The sequence below is a fragment of the Argentina silus genome (assembly GCF_951799395.1).
Source record: "Argentina silus genome assembly, chromosome: Y".
NCBI classification, from domain to species: domain Eukaryota; kingdom Metazoa; phylum Chordata; class Actinopteri; order Argentiniformes; family Argentinidae; genus Argentina; species Argentina silus.
In genome coordinates this window covers 20143631-20168811 of record NC_139654.1, presented here as the reverse complement: position 1 = coordinate 20168811, position 25181 = coordinate 20143631, and the positions used below count along the sequence as shown (strand labels likewise).

The following is a 25181-nucleotide window of genomic DNA, read 5'->3' as shown; positions in this document are numbered from 1 at the left end:
ATACAAAATGATGATCAGAAAATGGAAGAGGGATAACAGTAAGGTTGGAGGTATGGGAGGATCTGGTGAAGACAAGGTTGAGCCAATTGCCTGAGTCGGAGGAGAGTGGGACAGGGTAAGGCCGAAGGAGGAGAGAAGGTCAAGTACTCCAGAGTGAAGCTTCTCCAACTGGATGTTGAAGTCACCCAGTAGTGTGAGCGGTGTGCCGTCCTCAGGGAAGAAGCTGAGAAGGACATCCATCTCATCTAAGAAGTGGCCAAGCTGACCTGGTGGACGATGGATAACAACAATGTGAAGAAGGTGACAGAAACAGCATGGAATTTGAAGGTGGATATGGACAGGTGTGACAGGGGAAAGACATTTTGTGACCACTTAGGTGAGGAGTCCTGTTCCTCCCCCTCGACCAGAATGTCTGGGGGAATGAGAAAAGGAGTAGGCATCAGAGAGGGCTGCCGGAGTAGCTGTGTTTTCCGGGGTAATCCATGTCTCTGTGAGGGCAAGGAAGTGGAGAGACATGAAGCAGGCATAGGCTAAGACAGCCTCTGCTTTCCGGACCGCTGACTGACAGTTCCAAAGTCCTCCCGCGACAGTGAGATCGTGGTCAGTTGAGCATGGTGGGTAGATTAGATTGGAATGGTTGCGAGGGGAGGTGTCGGTGTGTCCTCCTGCGAGATAAAATAACAGGAATGGGGAGAAAGCACATTGTGATTGTAACAAGTCCCTTGCTCACAGATAGGCGGACGCAGTTGTGGTGGTAAGGGAATGTCCCGTTTATTATAAAAATGGTTGTCATATAGTCCTCTTACTTTAGAAAGTCCTCCAAACACTTCCTCCATCCAATGCCGAGGCACACACATCTTAAACCATCTAGTCAACGAGGCTTCATTTGCAACAGGTGTGCAACGGAGCCTCGCTGACGTAACCCTGGCCACGGTCCTGTAGCTCCCTCTACAGGCCGAACGCTGCATGTCCCCCCACATACCCCCACCGCCCGACACAGGCCGGGGACACGCCGGCCGACAGCCTACTCCCCCCCCCCTGCACGGGAGAGGAAGTCTGCCACGACCATCTGCGCCCCCGGTCTGTGCACGACCGAAAAGTTGAAGGGCTGCAACGCGAGATACCACCGGGTGATCCTCGCGTTCACATCCTTCATGTGGTGGAGCCACTGGAGGGGAGCATGGTCGGAATAGAGGGTGAATGCGCGACCCAGCAGGTAGTAGCGGAGGGCGCCGACCGCCCACTTAATGGCGAGGCACTCCTTCTCCACCGTGCTGTACCGACCCTCCCTCTCCGATAGTTTGCGGCTCAGGTACAGCACCGGCCGGTCAGCCCCCTCCACGCGCTGGGTCAGCACTGCTCCCAGCCCTCTATCCGACGCGTCGGTCTGTTGGGAGAAAGGGAGGTTAAAATCAGGCGCATACAGGACCGTTTCTCCACAAAGAGCGCCCTTAAGGGCCTCGAACGACCCCTGGCACTGGCCTGACCATTGGACCGGATCCGGGACACCCTTCCGGGTGAGGTCCGTCAAGGGACTGGCCAGCTCTGAAAATCCCGGCACGAACTGCCGGTAATAGCCAGCCAGCCCCAGGAAGGCCCTCACCTCCTTTTTAGTCTTGGGCCGTGGAGAGGCGGCGATGACCTTTTCAATCTGCGGCCGCACCTCCCCTCAACCCAAGTGGTACCCCAGATACCGGATCTCCCTCCGCCCGATCACGCACTTCTTCGGGTTGGCCGTCAGCCCCGCCTGCCTCAGGGACCGCAGAACAGCCGCCACACTCTGCACATGCTGCGCCCAGGTGTCACTGTGAATGACAATGTCATCCAGATTGGCCGCAGCATAGGCAGAGTGCGGCCGCAGAATGCGGTCCATGAGGCGCTGAAAAGTGGCTGGGGCTCCGAACAACCTGAAAGGGAGCACCGTGAACTGGAATAGGCCGAGCGGAGTGGAGAATGCAGTTTTCTCCCGGGATACCGGCGAGAGTGGAATCTGCCAGTATCCCTTCGTACAATCCAATGTCGTAAAATATTTGGCCGTGCCAAGCCGGTCCAAGAGCTCGTCAACCCGGGGCATCGGGTAGGCATCGAATTTGGAGACCGCATTAACCCTTCTATAATCCACACAGAACCGTATAGACCCATCCGGCTTGTTAACAAGCACGATGGGGCTACACCAGTCACTGCGGGACTCCTCGACCACACCCAGCTCCAGCATGGCTTCCAATTCCCTGCACACAATGTCTCGTTTGTGTACCGGCAACCTTATAGGGACGCGTGCGCACCGTTAAACCCGGCTGCGTTTCTATATGGTGGTCGATAAGCATAGTCCGACCGGGCAGGGGAGAGAACACGTCGGCGAACTTAGCTTACAAATCTGCAACGTCCGTGGCCTGGCTAGCAGAGAGATGGTTATTAATACCGACCAGAGTGCTAAATTTTGATTTTGGGACTTCCGGGCCGAACTCCTCTCTCTCTGGAATTATTGTAGCCAGAGCAACAGTGACCACGTCGTTCAATTTTTTTAGGAGATTTACGTGATACACCTGCAAGCTATCCGAGCGGACTACCTCGTAATCCACGTCCCCCATGCGACGTGTGACCACAAACGGCCCTTGCCACTTCGCTAGTAATTTCGTGCTGGAGGTGGGTAACAGTACGAGCACCTTATCTCCCGGTTTAAATTCTCGTAGGGTATTTCCCCTGTCGTACAGTCGCTTTTGACGCTCCTGGGCTTGCAGCAAATGCTCGTGCGAGATAACCCCTCGGGCATGGAGCTTTGTGCGCAAGTCCAGGACGTATTGAATCTCATTCTTACTGTCGCTAGACCCTTCCTCCCAATTTTCTTTAAGAAGGTCTAGGACACCCCGGGGCTTACGCCCGTAGAGTAATTCAAACGGGGAAAACCCGGTGGAAGCTTGGGGGACTTCCCGTACCGCAAACAACAGGGGATCTAGCCATTTATGCCAATTCCGACTATCCTCGTGCACAAACTTCCGGATCATTGACTTCAAGGTCTGATTGAACCGCTCACAAAGGCCATCAGTGGCCGGGTGGTAGACACTGGTTCGAACCGCCTTGATGTTCAACAAGCCATACAGTTCTTTGAGGGTGCGTGACATCAAATTAGTGCCCTGATCGGTGAGAATCTCTTTTGGGATTCCCACGCAGGAGATTACTTGAAACAATGCCTGCTAACCGATGCTACCACACCCCTCCCTTCCTGAAGAGTGCGCGGGAGTTTTAAACGGAGACGGACGATGGTCTAATTGGTTGATGGATGCCGCCAAGTGAACCCATTGGTCGAAGGGCAACAGGGGGAGTGACGGACGAAACGATTATTGACAGGGGGGATGGACCAATACCTGGGGGAAAAACAAAGACAAACGACACCACACGCATGTGGGGACGTAACACCCTCCCACTGGAGATTGACAGCAATTGGCTTCAAACAGATGGCTTTCAATAGAAACTAGGCCCCAGAGCTTCCGGCAGGATAGCCACAGCAAAATACACAAGCTACGAAGAGCACACTGACTTTAAACAAGATTAAACTAATTTACTTAGACTGGAGAACAGGCTTCACCACTCACAAAATGCACACGACGAGTATCATCCTCCATGGAAACTGAAGAAGCGTGATCTACCAAACACACCAACAACAGAGAAATAATGGAAGAGGATTTCCCGACCACATTGTCAAAAGTTGACAGCTTTTGTCGAGCATGAATGAACAACTGAAAAAGCTCTCTCTTCTGTCCGGGGTGATGGCCGATATATACTCACTTTATTAGGAACACCTGTACACCTTCGCATGGTGGAGGTGGTGTAATGGTTTGGGGATTGTTTTCTTGGCACACTTTGGGCCCGTTAATACCAATCAATCATCGCTTGAATGCCACAGCCTATTTGAGTATTGTTGCTGACCATGTGCATCCCTTCATGGCCACAATTTAACCATCTTCTAATGGCTACTTCCAGCATGATAATGCACCATGTCACAAAGCAAAAGTCATCTCAAACTGGTTTCATGAACATGACAATGAGTTCAGTGTTCTTCAGTGGCCTTCCCAGTCACGGGATCTGAATCCAATAGAACACCTTTGGGATGTGGTAGAACGGGTTTTGTGGTTATAATTTGTGATTGGTTGTGTTCAAAAAGCTGTTCCGTTTCCCCGTCTAACGAGGATTCTCTCAAAAACAGGTGCCGCGGCTTTCCACCAAATAAATAGACACCTCCCATAGCAGACACAAAATCGGCCCAAAGGGGGCCCTCCAGACGACACACATACATATTTCCAAAAACTATAGCAAACCAATTCCATATCTCACACATTTTCTTTTTTCAGGTCAAATCAATTTAAAGTTAATTGTGGCTCCAACATTCCGGCCCCTAATTGTTAACGCCATAGCAAAACAATTACTCAAATCATAATTCAAGGAGCCAATACACCACACAGTGTAGATCCATATCATAATTCATCAACATTAAATAATTGTTTCCATTTTATATTTCCATTTATGGCATTTAGCAGACGCCTTTATCCAAAGCGACTTACAACAAATACATTTGTTTAAGTAAGTGAATCATCTATCCATCAGTCATCATAAGATAAAGTAATCAATGCTCGGACCGGGGGCCATCGGCAGTCACAATGCTAGAAGAAGAAAAAAAAAAGAGGCATCCAAGTGATGAGATATATATATATACAGTGGGGGAAATAATTATTTGATCCCCTGCTGATTTTGTTAGTTTGCCCGATTACAAAGAAATGAGCGGTCTATAATTTTTATGGTACTTTTATTTTAACAAATAGAGACAGAATATCAACAAAGAAGTCCAGAAAAAACACATTATATAAAGTTATAAATTCATTTGCATTTGATCGAGGGAAATAAGTATTTGATCCCCTATAAACCAGCAAGAATTCTGGCTCATACAGACCGGTTATATGCCCATGAGGCACACAGATTAGTCCTGTCACTTTAGGAAAAGTACTCCTAATCTCTGCTTGTTATGGGTATAAAAGACACCTGTCAATAGAATCAATCCCTTCCATTCCAACCTCTCCACCACCATGGGCAAGACCAAAGAACATTCAAAGGACATCAGAGTAAGAGTTGTAGACCTGCACAAGGCTGGAATGGGCTACAAGACCATCAGCAAGAAGCTTGGTGAGAAGGAGACAACTGTTGGTGCAATTATTAGAAAATGGAAGAAATACAAAATAACCATCAATCGCCCTCGGCCTGGAGCTCCATGCAAGATCTCGCCTCGTGGGGTAAGGATGATCATGAGAAGGGTGAGGGATCAGCCCAGAACTACACGGGAGGAACTTGGTAATGATCTCAAGGCAGCTGGGACCACAGTCACCAAGAAAACCATTGGTAACACACTACACCGTAACGGATTGAAATCCTGCAGTGCCCGCAAGGTCCCCCTGCTCAAGAAGGCACATGTACAGGCCCATCTGAAGTTTGCCAATGAACACTTAAATGATTCAGAGAAGGCTTGGGAGAAGGTGATGTGGTCAGATGAGACCAAAATTGAACTCTTTGGCATAAATTCGACTCTTCGTGTTTGGAGGGAGAGAAATGCTGAATGCTACAATCCCAAGAACACCATCCCCACTGTCAAACACGGAGGTGGAAACATTATGCTTTGGGGTTGTTTCTCTGCTAAGGGTACAGGACGACTTCACTGCATTGAGGGGCCAATGGACGGGGCCATGTACCGTAAGATCTTGGACGAGAACCTCCTTCCCTCAGCCAGAGCACTGAGGATGGGTCGTGGATGGGTCTTCCAGCATGACAATGACCCAAAACATACGGCCAAGGCAAAAAAGGAGTGGCTCAAGAAGAAGCACACTAAGGTCATGGAGTGGCCTAGCTAGTCTCCAGACCTTAATCCTATAGAAAATTTGTGGAGGGAGCTAAAGCTTCGAGTTGACAAGCAAAAGCCTTGAAACCTTCAGGATTTGGAGAGGATCTGTAAAGAGGAGTGGACCAAAAACCCTCCTGAAATGTGTGCAAACCTGGTGACCAACTACAAGAAACGTCTGACTTCTGTGCTTGCCAACAAGGGTTTCTCCACCAAGTACTAAGTCATGTTTTGCTTGGGGATCAAATACTTATTTCCTTCGATCAAATGCAAATTAATTTATAACTTTATATAATATGTTTTTCTGGACTTTTTTTTTTTATATTCTGTGTCTATTTGTTAAAACAAAAGTACCATAAAAATTATAGACCGCTCATTTCTTTGTAATCGGGCAAACTAACAAAATCAGCAGGGGATCAAATAATTATTTCCCCCACTGTATATATACACACACAGCGGGTGAAATAAGTATTGAACACGTCACCATTTTTCTCAGTAAATATATTTCCAAAGGTACTATTGACATGGCATTTTCACCAGATGATGGTAACAACCCAAGTAATCCATACATACAAAGAAACCAAAACAAATAAGTTCAGAAATTAAGTTGTGTGTAATAATGTGAAATGACACAGGGAAAATGTATTGAACACGCTTACTGATATTTATTTTATACTTTGTACAAAAGCCTTTGTTGGTAATGACAGCTTCAAGACGCCTCCTGTATGGAGAAACTAGTCGCATGCATTGCTCTGGTGTGATTTTAGCCCATTCTTCCACACAAACAGTCTTCAAATCTTGAAGGTTCCGTGGGCCTCTTCTATGAATCTTGATCTTCAGTTCTTTCCATAGATTTTCAATGGGATTTAAGTCAGGTGATTGGCTGGGCCATTCTAGCAGCTTTATTTTCTTTCTTTGAAACCAATTGAGTTTCCTTGGCTGTGTGTTTGGGATCATTGTCTTGCTGAAATGTCCACCCTCGTTTCATCTTCATCATCCTGGTAGATGGCAGCAGATTTTGGTCAAGAATGTCTCGGTAAATTTGCCCATTCATCCTTCCTTCAATTATGTGAAGTTTGCCAGTACCATTTGCTGAAAAGCAGCCCCACACCATGATGTTCCCACCTCCAAACTTCACTGTTGGTATGGTGTTTTTAGGGTGATGTGCAGTGCCATTTCTCCTCCAAACATTGTGTGTATTATGGCATCCAAACAGTTCAATTTTGCTCTCATCTGACAACACTATATTCTCCCAGTATTTCACTGGCCAAATGTTGTGCAGCAAACTTTAAACGAGCTTCAACATGCTTTTTTTTCAGCAATGGAGTCTTGCGTGGTGAGCGTGCATACAGGCCATGGCGGTGGAGTGCATTACTTACTGTTTTCTTTGAGACAACAGTACCTGCTAATTCCAAGTCTTTTTGAAGCTCCTTGGTCCTTGGCTCTTGGACAACTCTTCTGATTATTCTTTTCACTCCTCTGTCAGAAATCTTGCGAGGAGCACCTGATCGAGGCATATTTATGGTGAAATTGTCTTTCCACTTCCGTATTATGGCCCCAACAGTGCTCACTGGAACATTCAGAAGCTTAGAAATGCGCCTGTAACCAATGCCATCGTTATGTCTTGCAACAATTAGGTTGCGAAGGTCTTGAGACAGCTCTTTGCTTTTACCCATCATGAGATGTGTCTTGTGTGACACCTTGGCAACGACACCTTTTTGTAGGCCATCAGTTGGGACTGAACCAGCTGATATTAATTTGCACTGACAAGGGGCTGGATTGCTTTTTAAATTACTGATAGATTTCAATTGTTGTCTTGGCTTTGCATGCCTTTTTGCACCTCCCTTTCTTCATGTGTTCAATACTTTTTCCCTGTGTCATTTCACATTATTACACAACTTAATTTCTGAACGTATTTGTTTTGGTTTCTTTGTATGTATGGATTACTTGGGTTGTTACCAACATCTGGTGAAAATGTCAATAGCACCTTTGGAAATATATGTACTGAGAAAAATGGTGACATCTTCAATACTTATATATATATATATATCTCTCCACACACACACAGGCCACTTTATTAGGTACACCTTGCTAGTACCGGGTTGGAACCTCTTTTGCCTTCAGAACTGCCTTAATTCTTTGTGGTATAGATTCAACAAGGTGCTGGAAACATTCCTCAGAGGTTTTGGTCCATATTGACATGATAGCATCACGCAGTTGCTGCAGATTTGTCGGCTGCACATCCATGATGCGAATCTCCCGTTCCACCACATCCCAAAGTTGCTCTATTGTATTGAGACCTGGTGACTGTGGAGGCCATTGGAGTACAGTGAACTCATTGTCATGTTCAAGAAGCCAGTTTGAGATGATGTGAGCTTTGTGACATGGCGCATTATCCTGCTGGAAGTAGCCATCAGAAGATGGGTACACTGTGGTCATAAAGGGATGGACATGGTCAGCAACAATACTCAGGCAGGCTGTGGCGTTTAAACAATGCTCAATTGGTACTAAGGGGCCCAAAGTGTGCCAAGAAAATGTCCCCCACACCATTACACCACCACCACCAGCCTGAACCGTTGATACAAGGCAGGATGGATCCATGCTTTCATGTTGTTTACGCCAAATTCTGACCCTACCATCTGAATGTCGCAGCAGAAATCGAGACTCATCAGACCAGGCAACGTTTTTTCCCATCTTCTATTGTCCAATTTTGGTGAGCCCATGCGAATTGTAGCCTCAGTTTCCTGTTCTTAGCTGACAGGAGTGGCACCCGGTGTGGTCTTCTGCTGCTGTAGCCCATCTGCTTCAAGGTTCGACATGTTGTGCGTTCAGAGATGGTCTTCTGCATACCTTGGTTGTAACGAGTGGTTATTTGAGTGACTGCATTTCGTTGTCTCTGTACTTGTACTCTGCACAATGACAATAAAGTTGAATCTAATCTAATCTACTGTTGCCTTTCTATCATCTCGAACCAGTCTGGCCATTCTCCTCTGACCTCTGGCATCAACAAGGCATTTTCGCCCAGAGAACTGCCGCTCACTGGATATTTTCTCTTTTTCGGACCAATCTCTGTAAACCCTAGAGATGGTTGTGCGTGAAAATCCCAGTAGATCAGCAGTTTCTGAAATACTCAGACCAGCCCGTCTGGCACCAACAACCATGTCACGTTCAAAGTCACTTAAATCACCTTTCTTCCCCATTCTGATGCTCGGTTTGAACTTCAGCAGGTCGTCTTGACCATGTCTACATGCCTAAATGCATTGAGTTGCTGCCATGTGATTGGCTGATTAGATATGTGTTCACGAGCAGTTGAACAGGTGTACCTAACAAAGTGGCCGGTGAGTGTATACCATACCTGGCCATCTTTCCGGTGAAGCTGTTCTTGCGGCACTTTCTCTGCATACCCTTTGTTGATTACGTCAACCATGAAGTCTTTATACTCCAAAGCGTAGATCTCATCTTTCCTGAACTTCTTAAGCAGGTTCATGGTACGCTGCTCTGCCATGACCACGTCTTTATTACGAAGAGGTAAGGGTAAGTGGTAGTGTCCATATTAAAGGATTACTGAGCTTGATGCAATTTCCATGAACTTTTCATCCTCACCTGGCATTTCACTCTTCTCTTCATACTCTTTTTCAGAGAAGTCCTGGTTGTATTGCCTGATGAGGAGTTCCCCCAGATCGGCAATTGACATTTGGCTGGCCATCACTGCAGGAGGTCCAGACACTCCATAGCGGTGCAAGAACTTAGTGGACCATTGACCACCCATCCGAATAATGTCTTGACAGCATATGATCCACTTTTTCAGATCATTTTGGGTAGGTATGTTTTCTTTCGAGACTGGGATTTTATCTTGGGTGTAAACCCTTGGTAGGTCGAGGTACGTGCTGCCGTCTAGGTTGCCTACCTTCAATCCAGTGAGACCTGACAGGTCTTTCCTGCCCCATCATTGCAGGAGAATCTCTGTTTTACGTCCATTAGCGTCATTAGGTTCTCCTGTTGGTTCTTTGCAACGTGTCATAGGCTGCTGCTCTCCATTTTTCCCGTAGCTTGTAAAGAAGCCTAGATGCAAATCAGCCTTAGATTGGAGGGACTGTCAAGCTCATCCATATACTATAAATCCTGCATGGCGTTATAGCATCCTCTTAAGTAGAGTGCCTTAGCTTGCAGTGCTTTTCCATCATCCGGTTTGACAGCTGTCAATGCTTTTTCCAAGTATGCGCTTGTGACTTTGATTTCATTTCCAAAATGTTTCTTTAACAGCCGTTTGGCTTCAGCATAGCCTTGGCGTGCGCCCATGTGCAGGCAGCTGCGAACAAGGTCCCTGGACTGGCCAGAGGTATACTGCTCAAGAAAATAGAGTCTGTCATGACTGCGACTAGTCTTGTCCTCAACCAAGTACTCAAATGAGCAGATAAATGATTCATAAGTTAGCGGGTCAAACACAGTGATCTCCCTAGCCGGGAGAAAGGCTAGTTTTTGCTGCATGATGATGAGGTCAGCAATGTCACTCTGCCTCCGCATACCAGTGGTGAGGTCACCAGTGTTGAGGTCATCATGGTTGATGGTTGAATTGTTTTCCATATTGTGAGCTCTGGATTGATTGGGCCTTCCTGTCGGTTCCTAAGGGCTTTGGTGGTCTAAAACCCTTTGCAATGGTGTTTTGGGAACAGCACCGATTTGAACAAACTCCAACTTTAATATTTCAGGTTCCACATGCTCTGTGGTCTTGGCTTCATAGGCTTCCAAATAAGAGTTCATGCCATCTACTTCAGATTGATCATCCATGTCAACACTTTGAAGGATTTTTATTTAGTTTCCAGCTATATCTCTCTCTCACACACCTCATATATACCTGGAATATTAATTTATTCCATTATTAAATTTTTTTACATGGTCATTTCCATCCATTATGGTATATTTGGTATTATTTCTGGTGTACATGCTAAGATATTTTTGATTACAGCACAGTACGTACCTGCTATGACAGTTTGCTTGAAGAATTCCTCTCGGAGGCGGGGCAGAAAGCAGTCGATGCGTTCCCAGGTAATCTCCCACAGGTCGGAGTATCCTGTGCGGGAGTCTGCACTGTGGAAGATCCCTGCTGTGTCCATCACCAGCAGCATATTCTTCAGGGACTCTGGGATGGCCTCCAACTGTGGACAAAAATGTATCATGTGATTGCCACTGTGAGGCCAAGGCAAATTTCCACATTGTGTTTGTTTTTTCTACTCTATAATTTCTATAACATTTTATAATTATTCTATGTTATTCTATAACAACCAGCCACCCTGTCAAAACATTGTGAATGGAAAACAGGGCTCCTCACGACTTTCACTTTATTACACTGACCTAAAAGCACTGCGGCAGGTGACACCAAATGCTCCAGTAGGGCTTTGGCCATGTTGCCTTTACTCATGCTTGTGTTCAGTGTAGAATGATAAAGGTGATGGAGGAGCATTGCCCTTAGCCGACTGAGAGAGAATCAGAATTATTTTAAGTATATTTGCACATACAGGAAATTGACTTGGTGAGGTTGGTGCATAGGACATAAAAACAACAATATAAAAGCAAAATATTAACAAAGAAATGTACAAAATATTAACAAAATAGCAATTTTTTACAAAAATATAACAAATTATGTAGGCTGTGTGAGGCGCAGAGGCAATGAGGCTAGAGGCTGTGAAATGGGTATGTACACTATGAATTAGAATAAATGTACATAAAATTACACTGTCAGTGCATTGTGTGTGTGTGTATATCAGTGAGAGGCAGGGGGCTTGTTTGTGAGCCTCACTGCCATGGGGAAGAAACTGTTCAGGTGGTGCGAGGTTTTGGTCTTGATAGACCGGAACCTTTTTCCCGATGAGAGTCTATGGAAGAGGTGGTGACCAGGATGGGAAGGATCAGTGATGATTTGACTCTTACTGGTCTTGGAGTGGAACAGGTCCAGGAGAGACGGCAGGTTGCAGCCGATGACCTTCTCGGCTGACCGAATGGTCCGCTGCAGTCTGCCTTTGTCCTTGGCAGTGGAGGCAGCGAACCAGGCGGTGATCGATGAGCTGAGGATGGACTCAATGATGGTCGTGTAGAACTCGACCATTACTTTCTGCGGCATGTTGAATTTCTTCAGCTGCCACAGGAAGAACATCCTCTGCTGGGCCTTCTTGATGGTGGAGGTGATGTTCTCCGAAGGAAGTCAGTGATCCACCTGCAGGTGGGCTCAGGCACACTCAGCTGGGATAGCTTGTCCTGGAGAAGAGCTAGGGCGATGGTGTTGAATGCGGAGCTGAAGTCCACAAACAGGATCCTGGCGTATGTGCCAGGGGAGTCTTGGTGCTGGAGGATAAAGTGGAGTCCCATGTTGACTGCGTCGTTTACAGACCTGTTGGCTCTGTAGGCGAACTGCAGTGGGTCGAGGAGTGGGTTGGTGATGGTCTTAAGGTGGGTCAGCACGAGGCGCTCAAAGGTCTTCATTACCACAGAGGTCAGGGTGACTGGTCTGTAGTCATTAAGGCCTGTGATCCTCGGCTTTCTGGGAACAGGGATGATGGTGGATGTTTTGAAGCAGGCAGGTACCATGCATTCAACCAGTGAAGTGTTAAAGATGTCCGTGAACATTGGAAACAGCTAGTCTGCACAGTGCTTCAGTGTGGAGGGGGAGACAGAGTCTGGTCCAGCTGCCTTGCGGGGGTTCTGTCTCTTTAACAGTTTGTTGACGTCTCTCTCCTGGATGGAGAGAGGTGTGATGAGGGGGGGGGGGGGGGGGGGGGTAGTGTATTTGTCCAGGCTGGGAAGAGGTGTGATAGCTGTGGAGGGGGGCTGGGTGTGTGGGTCAGTCAGAACTGGTCCATTGTCTGTCAAATCTACAGGAGAAGTCATTCAGGTCATTTGCAAGTCTGAGGTCATCCATAGAGTGGGGGGATTTGGTTTTGCAGTCTGTGACCTCCCGAAGGCCTTTCCAGACTGACGAGGAGTCGTTGGATGCAAACTGTTGTTCTAGCTTCTTTGAGTACTGTCGTCTGGCCTCCTTAATCTCCTTGCCAAACGTGTACTTAGCCAGTCTAAACCTTTCCTTGTCTCCACTCCTGAAGGCCCTCTCCTTCTCCAAACGAAGCTGTTTGAGTCTTGCTGTAAACCAGGGCTTGTCATTGTTGTAACTCACCCTAGTGCATGTTGGAATACATTTGTCCTCACAGAAGCTGATGTATGACATCACAGCCTCTGTGTATTAGTCCAGGCTGTTGGAAGCAGTCTTAAAAATGTCCCAGTCTGTGGTGTCCAGGCAGTCACGCAGCTCCTCCACTGCTTCTCTGCTCCTCCAATTCTTAGATCTCTGCACAACAGGTTTAGAAAGTTTTAGTTTCTGCCTGTATCAGATGAATAAGAGCGTGGTCAGATAGTCCCAGAGCCGTGCGGGTAACTGTGTGATAAGCTCTGCTGATGCTGGTGCTGTAACAATGATCCAAAGTCTTCTCCTCCCTGGTCGGGCATTTGATCAAATGTTTATATTTGGGGAGTTTGTGAGTTAAGTTGCCCTTGTTAAAGTCCCCAAGGACAATAACTGGGGAATACATATTGTCTCTCCTTCTCTCCGCTCCTAATATTTGGTCGGCGAGTTGACGTAAACGCCAGCCAATACAAAAGAAGTGAATTCACATGGAGAGTAAAACGGTCTGCAGGTGATGAAAAATGATTCCAGGTCAGGAGAACAAGTTTGTAAAATCACTTTCACGTTGTTGCACCAGCCTTGATTTATATAGAAACAAATCCCTCCACCTTTTGTTTTGCGTGAAAGTATCGGGTCGCGATCCGAAGCCGTGTAGTTGTAGTTGCTAGAGAAAATGGCGCCGCCGATGCCGGTCGCCGTTGTGAGAGCTCCGCAGAGGATGTGCGTTTTTTTAGCTTTTATGTGTTTTCTAAACTTTCTCATTGTGAGAAACTCACTGGCACTGATATCCTACGACAAGGACACACTTCTACATTTAAACTACAACTTAAGACCAAGTATTTTGGATAATTATTCTATCGACACGGCGTGGCCGGCGGAGATCAGAAGGACCCCCCACGATAACAACAATGGGAGCGCGCCAAAAAAGAGGAGGAAACACCGGGGAAAGCGGGCAGGCATTCGGAACCGGCTGAGAGCTCAGGCCCACCGTCCACCTCTGCCTAGCATACTTCTTGCTAATGTCCAGTCTCTGGAGAACAAGATGGATGATCTAAGGGCGAGGATTACTTTCCAGCGAGACGTAAGAGACTGTAACATCCTTTGTCTAACAGAGACATGGCTTACCTCGTTGGTACTGGACCGAGTCATCTGCCCTTCCGAGTCCTTCTCTGTTTTCCGGGCGGATAGAACGGAGGAGTCCGGCAAATCCAAGGGTGGTGGAGTTTGTTTCATGACCAACAACAACTGGTGTAACCCTAACAATGTAACGACGCTTTCTCAGTCCTGCTCGGCTGACCTGGAGCATCTGACCATCTCATGCCGCCCATTCTACCTTCCCCGGGAGTTCAGCTCAATCATCATCACGGCCGTCTACATTCCACCACAGGCCAACACCGAGGCAGCGCTATCGACCCTACATGATACGCTGTGCCGGCATCAGAGCAACCACCCTGAGGCGGCGATGATAATAACAGGTGATTTCAATCGGGCTAACCTTAAAAAAGTTATGCCTAACTTCCGTCAACACATCAAGTGTGCCACCAGGGGAGATAGAACTTTGGACCATTGTTATACTCAGTTTAAGAATGGGTACAAAGCTGTTTCCCACCCTCCCTTTGGGAAATCAGAACACTGCGCCATTCTGTTGATGCCTGTTTACAAACAGAGGATCCAACAGGTAGCGGTCGTGAAAAGGGAGGGAAAGCGGTGGTCCGACCAATCAGAGGCCGCGCTACAAGACGCGCTGAGTGACGTCGACTGGGATATGTTTCAATCAAGTTCCAGCGATGTCAGCGAGTTTACAGAGACCGTCTTGGACTTCATCTCTACATTAGCCGATAACATCGTACCAACGACAACGGTAAAGATCTACCCCAACCAGAAACCCTGGGTCGACAGCTCCATCCGTGCCGCTCTGAGGGCTCGCACCGCCGCTTACAACTCCGGGCTGGCATCCGGCAGCATGGAGGAGTATAAAGCGGAGTCCTACTAACTGCGGAGGGCGGTGAAAGCCGCCAAGAGGAGATACGCAGACAGAATGCAGGCGCAGATGGAGAGCAACGACACCAGGGGACTATGGCGAGGACTACGATCTATTACGGATTACCGGCACACACCCTCCTCAACCGGAAGTGCAGATGCCTCCCTAGCTGAAGACCTGAACTCTTTTTATGCACGGTTTGAGGCTGGCAACACCACCGCTAGCGCGCCGGCTAACAACAACAACGTCAGAGTGCTGGCTAGCGCGGCTGACGGGAGTTCACACGCTGGGGCAGAGCAAGCACTCTCCGTGACGGAACACGACGTGAGGAGGGCTCTGCTGAAGGTGAACACTAGGAAGGCTGCTGGCCCGGATGGCATACCTGGGAGAGTACTTAAGACCTGTGCTAACCAGCTAGCTCCTGTGTTCACCACTATATTCAACCTTTCACTGGCTAATTCAGTAGTTCCCACCTGTTTTAAAAGATCATCTATCGTCCCTGTGCCCAAGATCACCTCCCCAGCCTGCTTGAATGACTACAGACCCGTGGCTCTAACCTCAGTGGTCATGAAGTGCTTCGAGAGGCTGATTAAGGATTACATCTGCTCCTCCCTCCCTCCGACCCTGGACCCACTGCAGTTCGCATATAGACCAAACAGATCTACAGACGATGCAGTTTCCCAGGTCCTCCACACCACTCTCTCCCACCTGGACAGGCAGAAGGGGGGCTATGTGAGAATGCTGTTTATAGACTATAGCTCAGCGTTCAACACCATAGTCCCCACCAGACTGGCTGATAAGATGATTGGTCTAGGACTGAACATTCCCCTGTGTGCCTGGATCCTGGACTTTCTGACGGCCAGGCCACAGGTGGTCAGGGTGGGTAGACACACCTCCAGCTCACTCACACTGAGCACAGGGTCCCCCCAGGGCTGTGTCCTTAGTCCCCTCCTCTACTCCCTGTACACCCACGACTGTGTGGCTAAGTCCAGCGAAAACTCCATCATCAAGTTTGCGGACGACACGGTCGTGGTGGGGCTGATCTCAGATAACAATGAGAAAGGCTACCTGGACGAGGTGGCGGACCTGTCACTCTGGTGTCAGGAGAACAGTCTCATCCTGAATGTCTCCAAGACAAAAGAGCTGATTGTGGACTTCAGGAGAGCACAACAACTAAGGGCCTACACACCGCTGGACATCGGAGGGACTGCTGTGGACAGGGTGAGCAGTTTTAAATACCTGGGAGTCCACATCTCAGAAGACCTGACCTGGACTACCCACATCAGTTCTCTGGTGGGAAAGGCAAGGCAGCGCCTGTTCCATCTCAGGCAACTGAGGAAATTCAGAGTCTCCCGGAGGATCCTTCAGTCCTTCTACTCTGGAGCTGTGGAGGGCATCCTGGCTGGCACCATCACCGTCTGGTACGGTAACAGCACGGCCCAGGACAGGCGAACTCTGCAAAGGGTGGTACGCCTGGCAGAAAAGACCATGGGAGCTCCAACCCCCCCTCTCCATGTCCTGTACACCAGGAGGTGTAGGACCAGAGCATACAGGATTATGAAGGACCCTCACCACCCGAAACATGGACTGTTCCAGCCGCTGCCGTCAGGAAAACGCCTCCGCTGTCATGCAGCAAAAACAGAGAGGCTAAGACTGAGTTTCTTCCCCCATGCCATCAGAATTGTCAACGATGACCCCACCAGTGCCCCCCTCAAGTCACTCACACATGCACTGTCATTCTAACACATATGCACACACATAATCATCCATCTGCTATTTATAGCGCTTACTGGCTATACTGTTCATATTGTTTATACTGTTTATACTGTTTATACTGTCCATACTGTATATTTTTTAGTACTTCTATTTTTATTTTATTGTATTTTAAAACTTATTGTGTTGTTGCACTACTCTGTGGCACTGTCACTTTTGCATTTCACTGTATACTTGTATGCACGTGACAAATAAAGAAATCTTGAATCTTGAATCTTGTACGGCGGAGTCCAGTGTTGATTCAATCAACAACAATTCCGTGAAACACAAAGCAGGAGAGAAAAGTCTCCATTTGTCCTGATAAGAAGACGCAATTCGTCCATTTTGTTGCACAATGAAGGGACATTCAAGATTCAAGATTCTTTGTCACGTGCATACAAGTATACAGTGAAATGCAAAAGTGACAGTGCCACAGAGTAGTGCAAGTTTTAAAATAAAATAAAATAGAAATAATAAAAACATAACCAGTATAAACAGCGGTGAAGCAATGTACACAATGGAATGGCTATATACAATGGCAATGACAGGTTGACAGTACAGATAATTACAGTGGAAGATGAGTCTGCAATGGATATTTATGTGTGTGCATGTGTGTTATGATGTCAGTGAGTGTGTGAGTGACTTGAGGGGGGCACTGGTGGGGTCATCGTTGATGATCCTGATGGCATGGGGGAAGAAACTCAGCCTTAGCCTCTCTGTTCTTGCTGCATGACAGCGAAGGCATTTGCCTGACCGCAGCAGCTGGAACAGTCCGTTTTTCGGGTGGTGAGGGTCCTTCATTATCCTGTAGGCTCTGGTCCTACACCTCCTGGTGTACAGGACATGGAGAGGGGGGGTTGGAGCTCCCATGGTCTTTTCTGCCAGGCGTACCACCCTTTGCAGAGCTCGCCTGTCCTGGGCCGTGCTATTACCGTACCAGACGGTGATGTTACCAGCCAGGATGCTCTCCACAGCTCCAGAGTAGAAGGACTGAAGAATCCTCCGGGAGAATTTCCTCAGCTGCCTGAGATGGAACAGGCGTTGCCTTGCCTTTCCTACCAGTGTACTGATGTGGGTAGTCCAGGTCAGGTCTTCTGTGATGTGGACTCCCAGGTATTTAAAACTGCTCACCCTGTCCACAGCAGTCCCACCGATGTCCAGCGGCGTGTAGGTCCTTGGATGTTGTGCTCTCTGAGAGGAGTATTCCTGGTAGAGGCAAGCGTAATTCTCTCTCCCTGAAGCGCACCAGAGCCATGGCGCGCTTACCTCTCCGTCTCCACCTCACTGCTTGGCCAAGGGCCAGAGCACCTTTGACCACGATGTCCAGTAAATACACGGATGAGGCGAGAAAGTTGGGACATAAATCAGATGGCGTTGAGTCCCCGATGTTAAGTATCTCGTCCCTCGTGAAAATAATCACAATGGTGGGTGGAATCACAATAAACACAATACATCACAATAAACGGAATTAAAGACTCAAAACAAACAAAGAAGTGCGCACCAACACACCGTGGCAGCCGTAGGAGGCACCATCATCATAGCTAGGTGTTAGCATCAGCGTTCATGTGATACTGTGTGTGATATGAGCCATCCTCACCAGCAGGTCACTGGAGCCAGCGTGCATGTACTTATCCATGAAGTCCAGGATGGTGAGCCACAAGGCAGCGAAGGTGGGCAGAGACAGCAGAGGGGAGAGGTGCTGCAGGAACACCTGGAGGTAAGGGACAGCAATAAGACACTGCTACCAATGCAGGATGCATGGGGTAGAGAGATGCTCTGTTACATAGTACAGGGGACTGCTAAAAGAGAGATGAGCTGTGCTAGCCCATTTCCATAGGAAGGATTTAGCAGTGATGTGTTTCTCTGAGAAGGAAAGAGGTTATTTAGACAGTAGGGTGTTAGTATCTAACCTTAGACAGTAGGGTGCAGGCTCTCATCCTGGTCTCCTCCATTCCTCCCACGTCTGCAGGGCTGATGTTGTCCAGCAGCTTGGTCAGCAGGGGGGACAGCACCTGACACACACACACACACTAGTTTTTTCAAAGGACCCCTTTGTAATTTCCCACTTGTGTGAAATCCTAACCAGAAATGTGCATACATACTGCATCTCATGTTTTCAATGATTCCATATTGATTGAATCAGGATTTGCACTCAAATGAAAGATTTGAGGCGAGCACCTCTCAAACTTGTGGGCTGCTCTTGTTTTAAAATCCATTATGTGTGCATTTATTCAGAGAAGGCAAAATTAAAGAGAGGATTGTGAACTGCGATACATGCTCCCAAATGCATTCATTAACAACGTTTCGACCCTTAGATCTCCATTAGTCTCTCGTAGTCATACCTCCAAATGACGTTGTGGAGAATTTTTGATTATCTGATCTGGCTTGGATTGAACTGGACGGAGTGATGGGATAATGTGCTCACAATTTAATTGGATGTTACTGTAAAGATGTCCATTGTACACAGAGGCAGACGCAGTGGTGCAGTGAGGGAAAGGTCCCGTTTATTTATCAAGTCTGTAATGATTTGGCTTTTCAGCCCTCCAAAACCAAACACTCCCGTCCTTTTCCTCCCGAACGCAGAGGCACACACATCTTAAACCATCTAGTCAACGAGGCTTCATTTGCAACAGGTGTGCAACGGAGCCTCGCTGACGTCACCCTGGCCACGGTCCTGTAGCTCCCTCTACAGGCCGAACGCTGCATGTCCCCCCACAGTTACATTCCAAGAACCCTCCCCCACATGCCCGTAGACCGAGTTTCGACTGGATAGGACTATTTTGCAGAGAGTTGTTGCCTATGATAGCTTGCAACATTGTCGACAATGCAAGAAAAAAAATTATTCTTTTGTTCTGGAGCTCCACCCAAGCAAAGTATTTGATTGGTATGATGTGTCGCGAGGCATCACTCATTTCCAAGGGTTTCCACCCATTCTACTTTCTGCAAAGGACTTCCCCAGGCTTTCTGAACTAGAAAAGCCTGGTCTCAACAAGGTTAGGTCTCCATAAATGCACTTGAGATGGAGCATGTACTGCAATGTGTGAGTCCTCTTTTAATATTTTTTGCCTGACTTTATGTTTTTAACTCCAGCACCTGCCCAAAGATTATTGGTTGCATGTATATGTCCCTCATCTTGTTCATTTATTCAGAGAAACCATTGACCCAAGCGGCAGGGTTTTCTCTGCTGGCCATTCCCTGTGGGCAAATTGTTCACCTCCTAGTGTTTGAAAGGTGATGCCTTGCCTGGACAAAAAATACTTAAATTGTGGCCTAGAGGGGGAACCCAACTGGGGAAGGCGTATGTCATCATTTGAACTTGACGAATCACACAAATGTGAGGTGCGTCTTCAAAAGAGGGAGCTTCAAAACTGGCACACAGACGGCTAAGGGAGGGGGAGGTGCGGAGGGGGTTCTGTGGGTGGCTCTGGTTGGAAGAATAACCAATGGCTATGTGCCGCTCGCTTTGGACGGCGCTTCTGTTTAGTGAATGAAGGCTAACTTTGGGAAACCAGTTGACGAGTGAGTGAGGAGATTCTGGTGTCACGAGATTGGAAAGGTGATGACCCTGATCTTATCACCTTGTTGAAGCAGGACTCCCACTCCACAGCATCCAGGGTCTGCAGGTCATGCACCAATAGTGCCCTCTGGAGGTAGGTCAGAGCCTGCATACGCACCTGCCGCCTGGCGTCACAGCACAGCCAGGCAATACCTGGGAGAGAGAGAAAGAGACACACGATGGATGGACATCAGGGTAAAGTCACACACGGAGAGCAGGAGCTAGCTAGTGCATTATTAGTGAAGGGCTTTAGTGGAAAGATTACATGAATCTCCTCTGTTCCAAATATTAGTTTGAATACAAAAAGGAACAAAATGTTCACACAAGGACATTGAGACAAATTATGTGGTTGTCAATGTCTACATTTCTAAATAATCAACCTAATTATAAAACCAGAGTATGCAATGCATCTATGTGAACCTGTTTGACTGACAGTGGTTAATGACTAACTCTGACCTTGCAGCAGAGGGCACCAGCAGCTGGTCCACAGTGTCTGGGAGTCGGCCTCTATCTTCTTCCTTGCCGCCTCCAGATGGAGCTGCTCCTCTGCCCAGGAGCTGTAGATGCTGGCAGCCCTCGTGTGCAGCGTGTGCATCAGATCCAACAGCTGAACCGAAGGAAAAACAACCAAACAATGTTATAGGTGAATGAGAAGCGGCTCTTGAATGCCACGCACTCACACACGCGAGTTTCAATGACTTGAGGAAGGGTGAATTGTATGAGGGTGGAACTCACAGAAATGATCGAGTCAAAGCAACAAATGAAACAAGCAAGCGTTATCAAACTTCAAATTGTAGACAGTCTCTTGAATGAACAAATAAATCACCTTTCAAATCAAACAAAACAGTCAAATTATATAATTACGATTCAAAACATGAAAAACCAAACAGTCAAATGAAATGCACACCACTCATGTAAGTGTTGGTCATTAAAATCAACTACACAACTGTCAGCGTATTCTAGCAGCTATCATTCAAGCACTGTCTATTCAATATGAACAGTGTGAGTCCATCCTGTCAATCAAATTGACCTGCCCATGCCTCAACTATATCACTGCTCCATGTCAGAGTCTATATTTCCCACCGGGGCGGCATTGGGTTAGCAACTCAATGCTGCAGTAACCAAGGTTGTATAAACCTAGTGGTTACACCCTACCTAGCTACAGAAACGACTTTGAGAAAAACACCCCTAGAGTCTGCGAGAGCGGGGGCGGAAGATGACTCATCTATGGCTAACATGGTTATTGACTCTGGAACGGACCTGACTACGAGTAGGGAAAACATGGCTGTGGAAGGCACTAGATCAGAGATGGGTGGGAAGAAGCTCCAAACTTGTTCATGCGGCTGGCAAAAGGTAACAACTTTGAAGGGTCTTAGAATCCATCAAGGGAGGAGGAAGTGCTTGGTAGAGGGAATACAGGGATCCCGCATTGACAATTATTTCCTCAGAAGTATGTCAAGTCAGTCGGTTGAAGTCCAGCGGCAGGAAGTAAACCACAGTTCGCAGGACATCAGCACCCCTGAAGTAGGTCCTAGCACTGAAGAAGACAGAGAGACCAGCCAGCCCAAAAGGGAAAAGATTAGTGCCCAGAAGCCGAGAGTTAAATGGCCAGGGGCTTCAGAAAACAGGGTATGGGAAGGTATCAACAGTGACTTGAGTAGGATTTTAGACAAGTTGAAAGGTACTGCCGAGAGTAAACTGGAGAAAATGGGCGATATTATCTATGATTATGGAGCAGAAAGATTTGGCGTGTCCGAGAAAAAGAAGAAGACAGGTACTGAGGTAATTAAATCTAGGCGCCAACAGGAAATGGATAGACTTATCAGGGAGAGAAGACAGCTCAGGAAACAGTGGAGGAAAGCTACAGAGGCTGAGAAGGAAGGGTTAAATAGGCTGCAGGTAGATGTGAAGGAGAGACTGGCAGTGTTAAGAAGAGCAGAGAGCATTAGGAAAAACAGGAAAAAGAGAGAGCGAGCTAGAACAGCATTTTACAAAGATCCATTTAGATTTGTGAAATCGTTATTTAGTAAGGGGAAAAATGGTAGCCTTAGGGCTCCAAAACAGGAGCTTGAGGGACATCTGGAGGAAGTGCATAGAGACAGAGAAAGGTCTAGACAGCTACCCCTCCCCCCTGACATTCCACCTATTGGAGAGATAACCAGTCAGTGTGACGATAGCCCACCTAGGTGGAAAGAGGTACAAGAGATAGTAAGGCGGGCTAGGGCGTCTTCAGCCCCAGGGCCCAATGGAGTCCCTTACAGGCTGTACAAGAGTGCGCCAGATGTGCTGAGGTTCTTATGGACATTGATGAAGGTAGTCTGGAAGAAACAGGTTATTCCTAGGGCATGGCGTAGAGCAGGGGGAATTTTTATTCCCAAAGAAAGAGACTCTGTAGACATTAGTCAGTTTAGGCCTATAAGCCTTCTTAATGTGGAAGGGAAGGTTTTCTTTAGTGTGGTGGCACAGAGGTTGTCTAGTTACTTAGTAAAGAATAGCTTAATTGACACCACGGTGCAAAAGGCTGGAATTCCAGGCTTCTCCGGGTGCTTGGAACACACTAGCATGATTTGGAATCAAATTCAGACAGCTAGACATGAGAAGAAAGACCTTCATGTGGTATTTTTGGATCTGGCGAATGCTTTTGGGTCAGTACCGCATAGTCTGTTATGGGAGGCGTTTGACTTTTTTAAAGTGCCAGACAGTATAAAGAGGTTAGTTAAAGCTTACTTTTGTGACATTCAACTCTGTTTTACTACAGCAGAGTACACTACAGCTTGGCAACAGCTAGAGATAGGCATTATGGCAGGCTGTACAATTTCCCCTTTGGCCTTTACCATGGCAATGGAAGTCATAATCAGAGCCTCGAAATGGGTAGTGGGTGGGGAAAGGTTGCAGGGAGGGCTGCGCCTCCCACCAATCAGGGCTTACATGGATGACATGACAACTATGACATCAACAGCCCCTTGTACTAGGAGGCTACTGGATAAACTAAATAGCAACCTAGAATGGGCTAGGATGAAAGTGAAGCCAAGCAAGTCTAGGAGTATCTCCATTGTCAAAGGGAAGATAGCTGATAAAAAGTTTTTCATTGGTGGGGAAGTGGTTCCAACAGTGTTAGAGAAACCGGTTAAAAGCTTAGGAAGATGGTATGACGCAAGCCTCAATGACAAGAGTCAATGTGAGGAGTTGAGGCAGGAGATGATTCAAGGCATCAAAGGTATAGATAAGTCAGGGCTCCCAGGCAAGCTAAAGTTGTGGTGCCTACAGTTTGGATTGTTGCCTCGGCTGATGTGGCCACTGACAGTTTACGAGGTTCCCATATCGAAGGTTGAAAAAATGGAAAGGTTGATTAACTCTAATATTAGAAAGTGGCTTGGAGCCCCACGCTGTCTGACCAGTGTGGCCCTGTATGGAAAGGGCATGCTAGAGCTGCCGATTTCTAGTCTGACAGAGGAATTTAAATGTGCCAAGGCTACACTGGAAATGACTCTAACCCAGTCAAAGGACCCAGTTGTTAGAAGTGTAGCGCCCATAGTTAAAACTGGAAGGAAGTGGAAGCCTAAAGAGGCAGTGCAACAGGCACAGGCAGCCCTTAGCCATAGGGATATCATTGGGCAGGTTCAGCATGGACGTGGAGGTCTAGGGCTGTGTGCAGGAAAACCTGTGTGGAGTAAGGCAACAGCAGTAGAAAGGAGGAAACTGGTAGTGGAAGAAATACACAAACAGGAGGAGATGATAAGATGTACAAGGGCGGTGGCACAGGCAAAACAAGGCCAGTGGGTAAACTGGGAGAGTGTAGTGAAGAGAAGCTTGAAGTGGAAGGATTTGTGGAGCATGGAGGCAAGCAGAATTAAATTTATCATAGGGGCTACTTATGACGTACTGCCATCTCCCCAAAATCTTAATCAATGGTTGGGTGAGGATGCTGCCTGCCCGTTATGTTCCAGCGTATGCACACTTAGGCATATAATGACTGGGTGTAGAATCAGTCTTTCTCAAGGGCGATACACGTGGCGTCACAATCAAGTGTTGAAATGTTTAGCTGCTGCAGTTGAGGGAAAACGGCTAGAAGTAAACTCGCTAGCTAGTAGTGGCCAGCGGAAAGACATTGCATTTATAAGAGAGGGAGAGACTGGCGTAAGGAGGCCAGGGCGCAGCTGCGCGCAGGGACAGTTGCGAACTGGCGCAGATTGGAAGTTAAAGGTAGATTTAATTGAACAGCTAATCGTACCGGCTGAAATTGCTAGCACTAATTTGCGGCCAGACATGCTGCTGTGGTCTGAAGCACAGAAGCTAGTTTATATTATCGAACTCACGGTCCCTTGGGAAGACCGGGTTGACGAGGCTTATGAACGAAAGAAAGCTAAATATGCAGAATTAGCGGCAGACGCGACACAGCGTGGGTGGACCGCTTTTGTTCGCCCAGTGGAAATTGGTTGTCGAGGATTTGTGGCCAAGACAACCTATGCACTGCTAACGGAGCTGGGTATTCGCGGACGAGAATTGAAACTGGCGATAAAGAATATGTCGGTAGCAGCGGAGAGCGCTAGCCAGTGGCTGTGGCTGAGGCGGAAGATCAGTAGCTGGGGTTCCCGTTAAAGGTAAGATGCAACAGCGACTTGACTAGAGCATGAGGTAGCATAGCTTGGCATTGTTTGACTATATTAATGAGAAGGCATCGTGTCATATTGTGGTGGTGAGGGGTTTTGTACTGCCATTGTCTGGCTATATTTATGAGAGGATATCGTGTCATAGTGTGGTGGGGGGGGTTAGTACTGCTAGCCAGTGTAGGCTAGCCATGAAGTTGCACGGACACAAACATTCCCCCACAACATAAATAAAG

The 25181-nt window shown here is 47.4% G+C and overlaps 1 protein-coding gene across 3 annotated transcripts in view; it reads right to left on the bottom strand.

The window, feature by feature from the left end:
- Positions 1-25181, bottom strand: part of LOC310824280 (Golgi-specific brefeldin A-resistance guanine nucleotide exchange factor 1-like) — a 136926-nt gene that overhangs the window by 5502 nt on the left and 106243 nt on the right. For all 3 annotated transcript variants that reach the window (XM_083697154.1, XM_083697156.1, XM_083697155.1), the window contains exons 5-9: positions 20795-20945; positions 20361-20491; positions 18693-18794; positions 18380-18493; positions 10857-11034 (exon numbers count right to left, since the gene is read on the bottom strand). In XM_083697154.1, coding sequence (XP_083553280.1) covers positions 10857-11034; positions 18380-18493; positions 18693-18794; positions 20361-20491; positions 20795-20945 — 676 coding nt within the window. The remainder of the gene's footprint in view (positions 1-10856; positions 11035-18379; positions 18494-18692; positions 18795-20360; positions 20492-20794; positions 20946-25181) is intronic.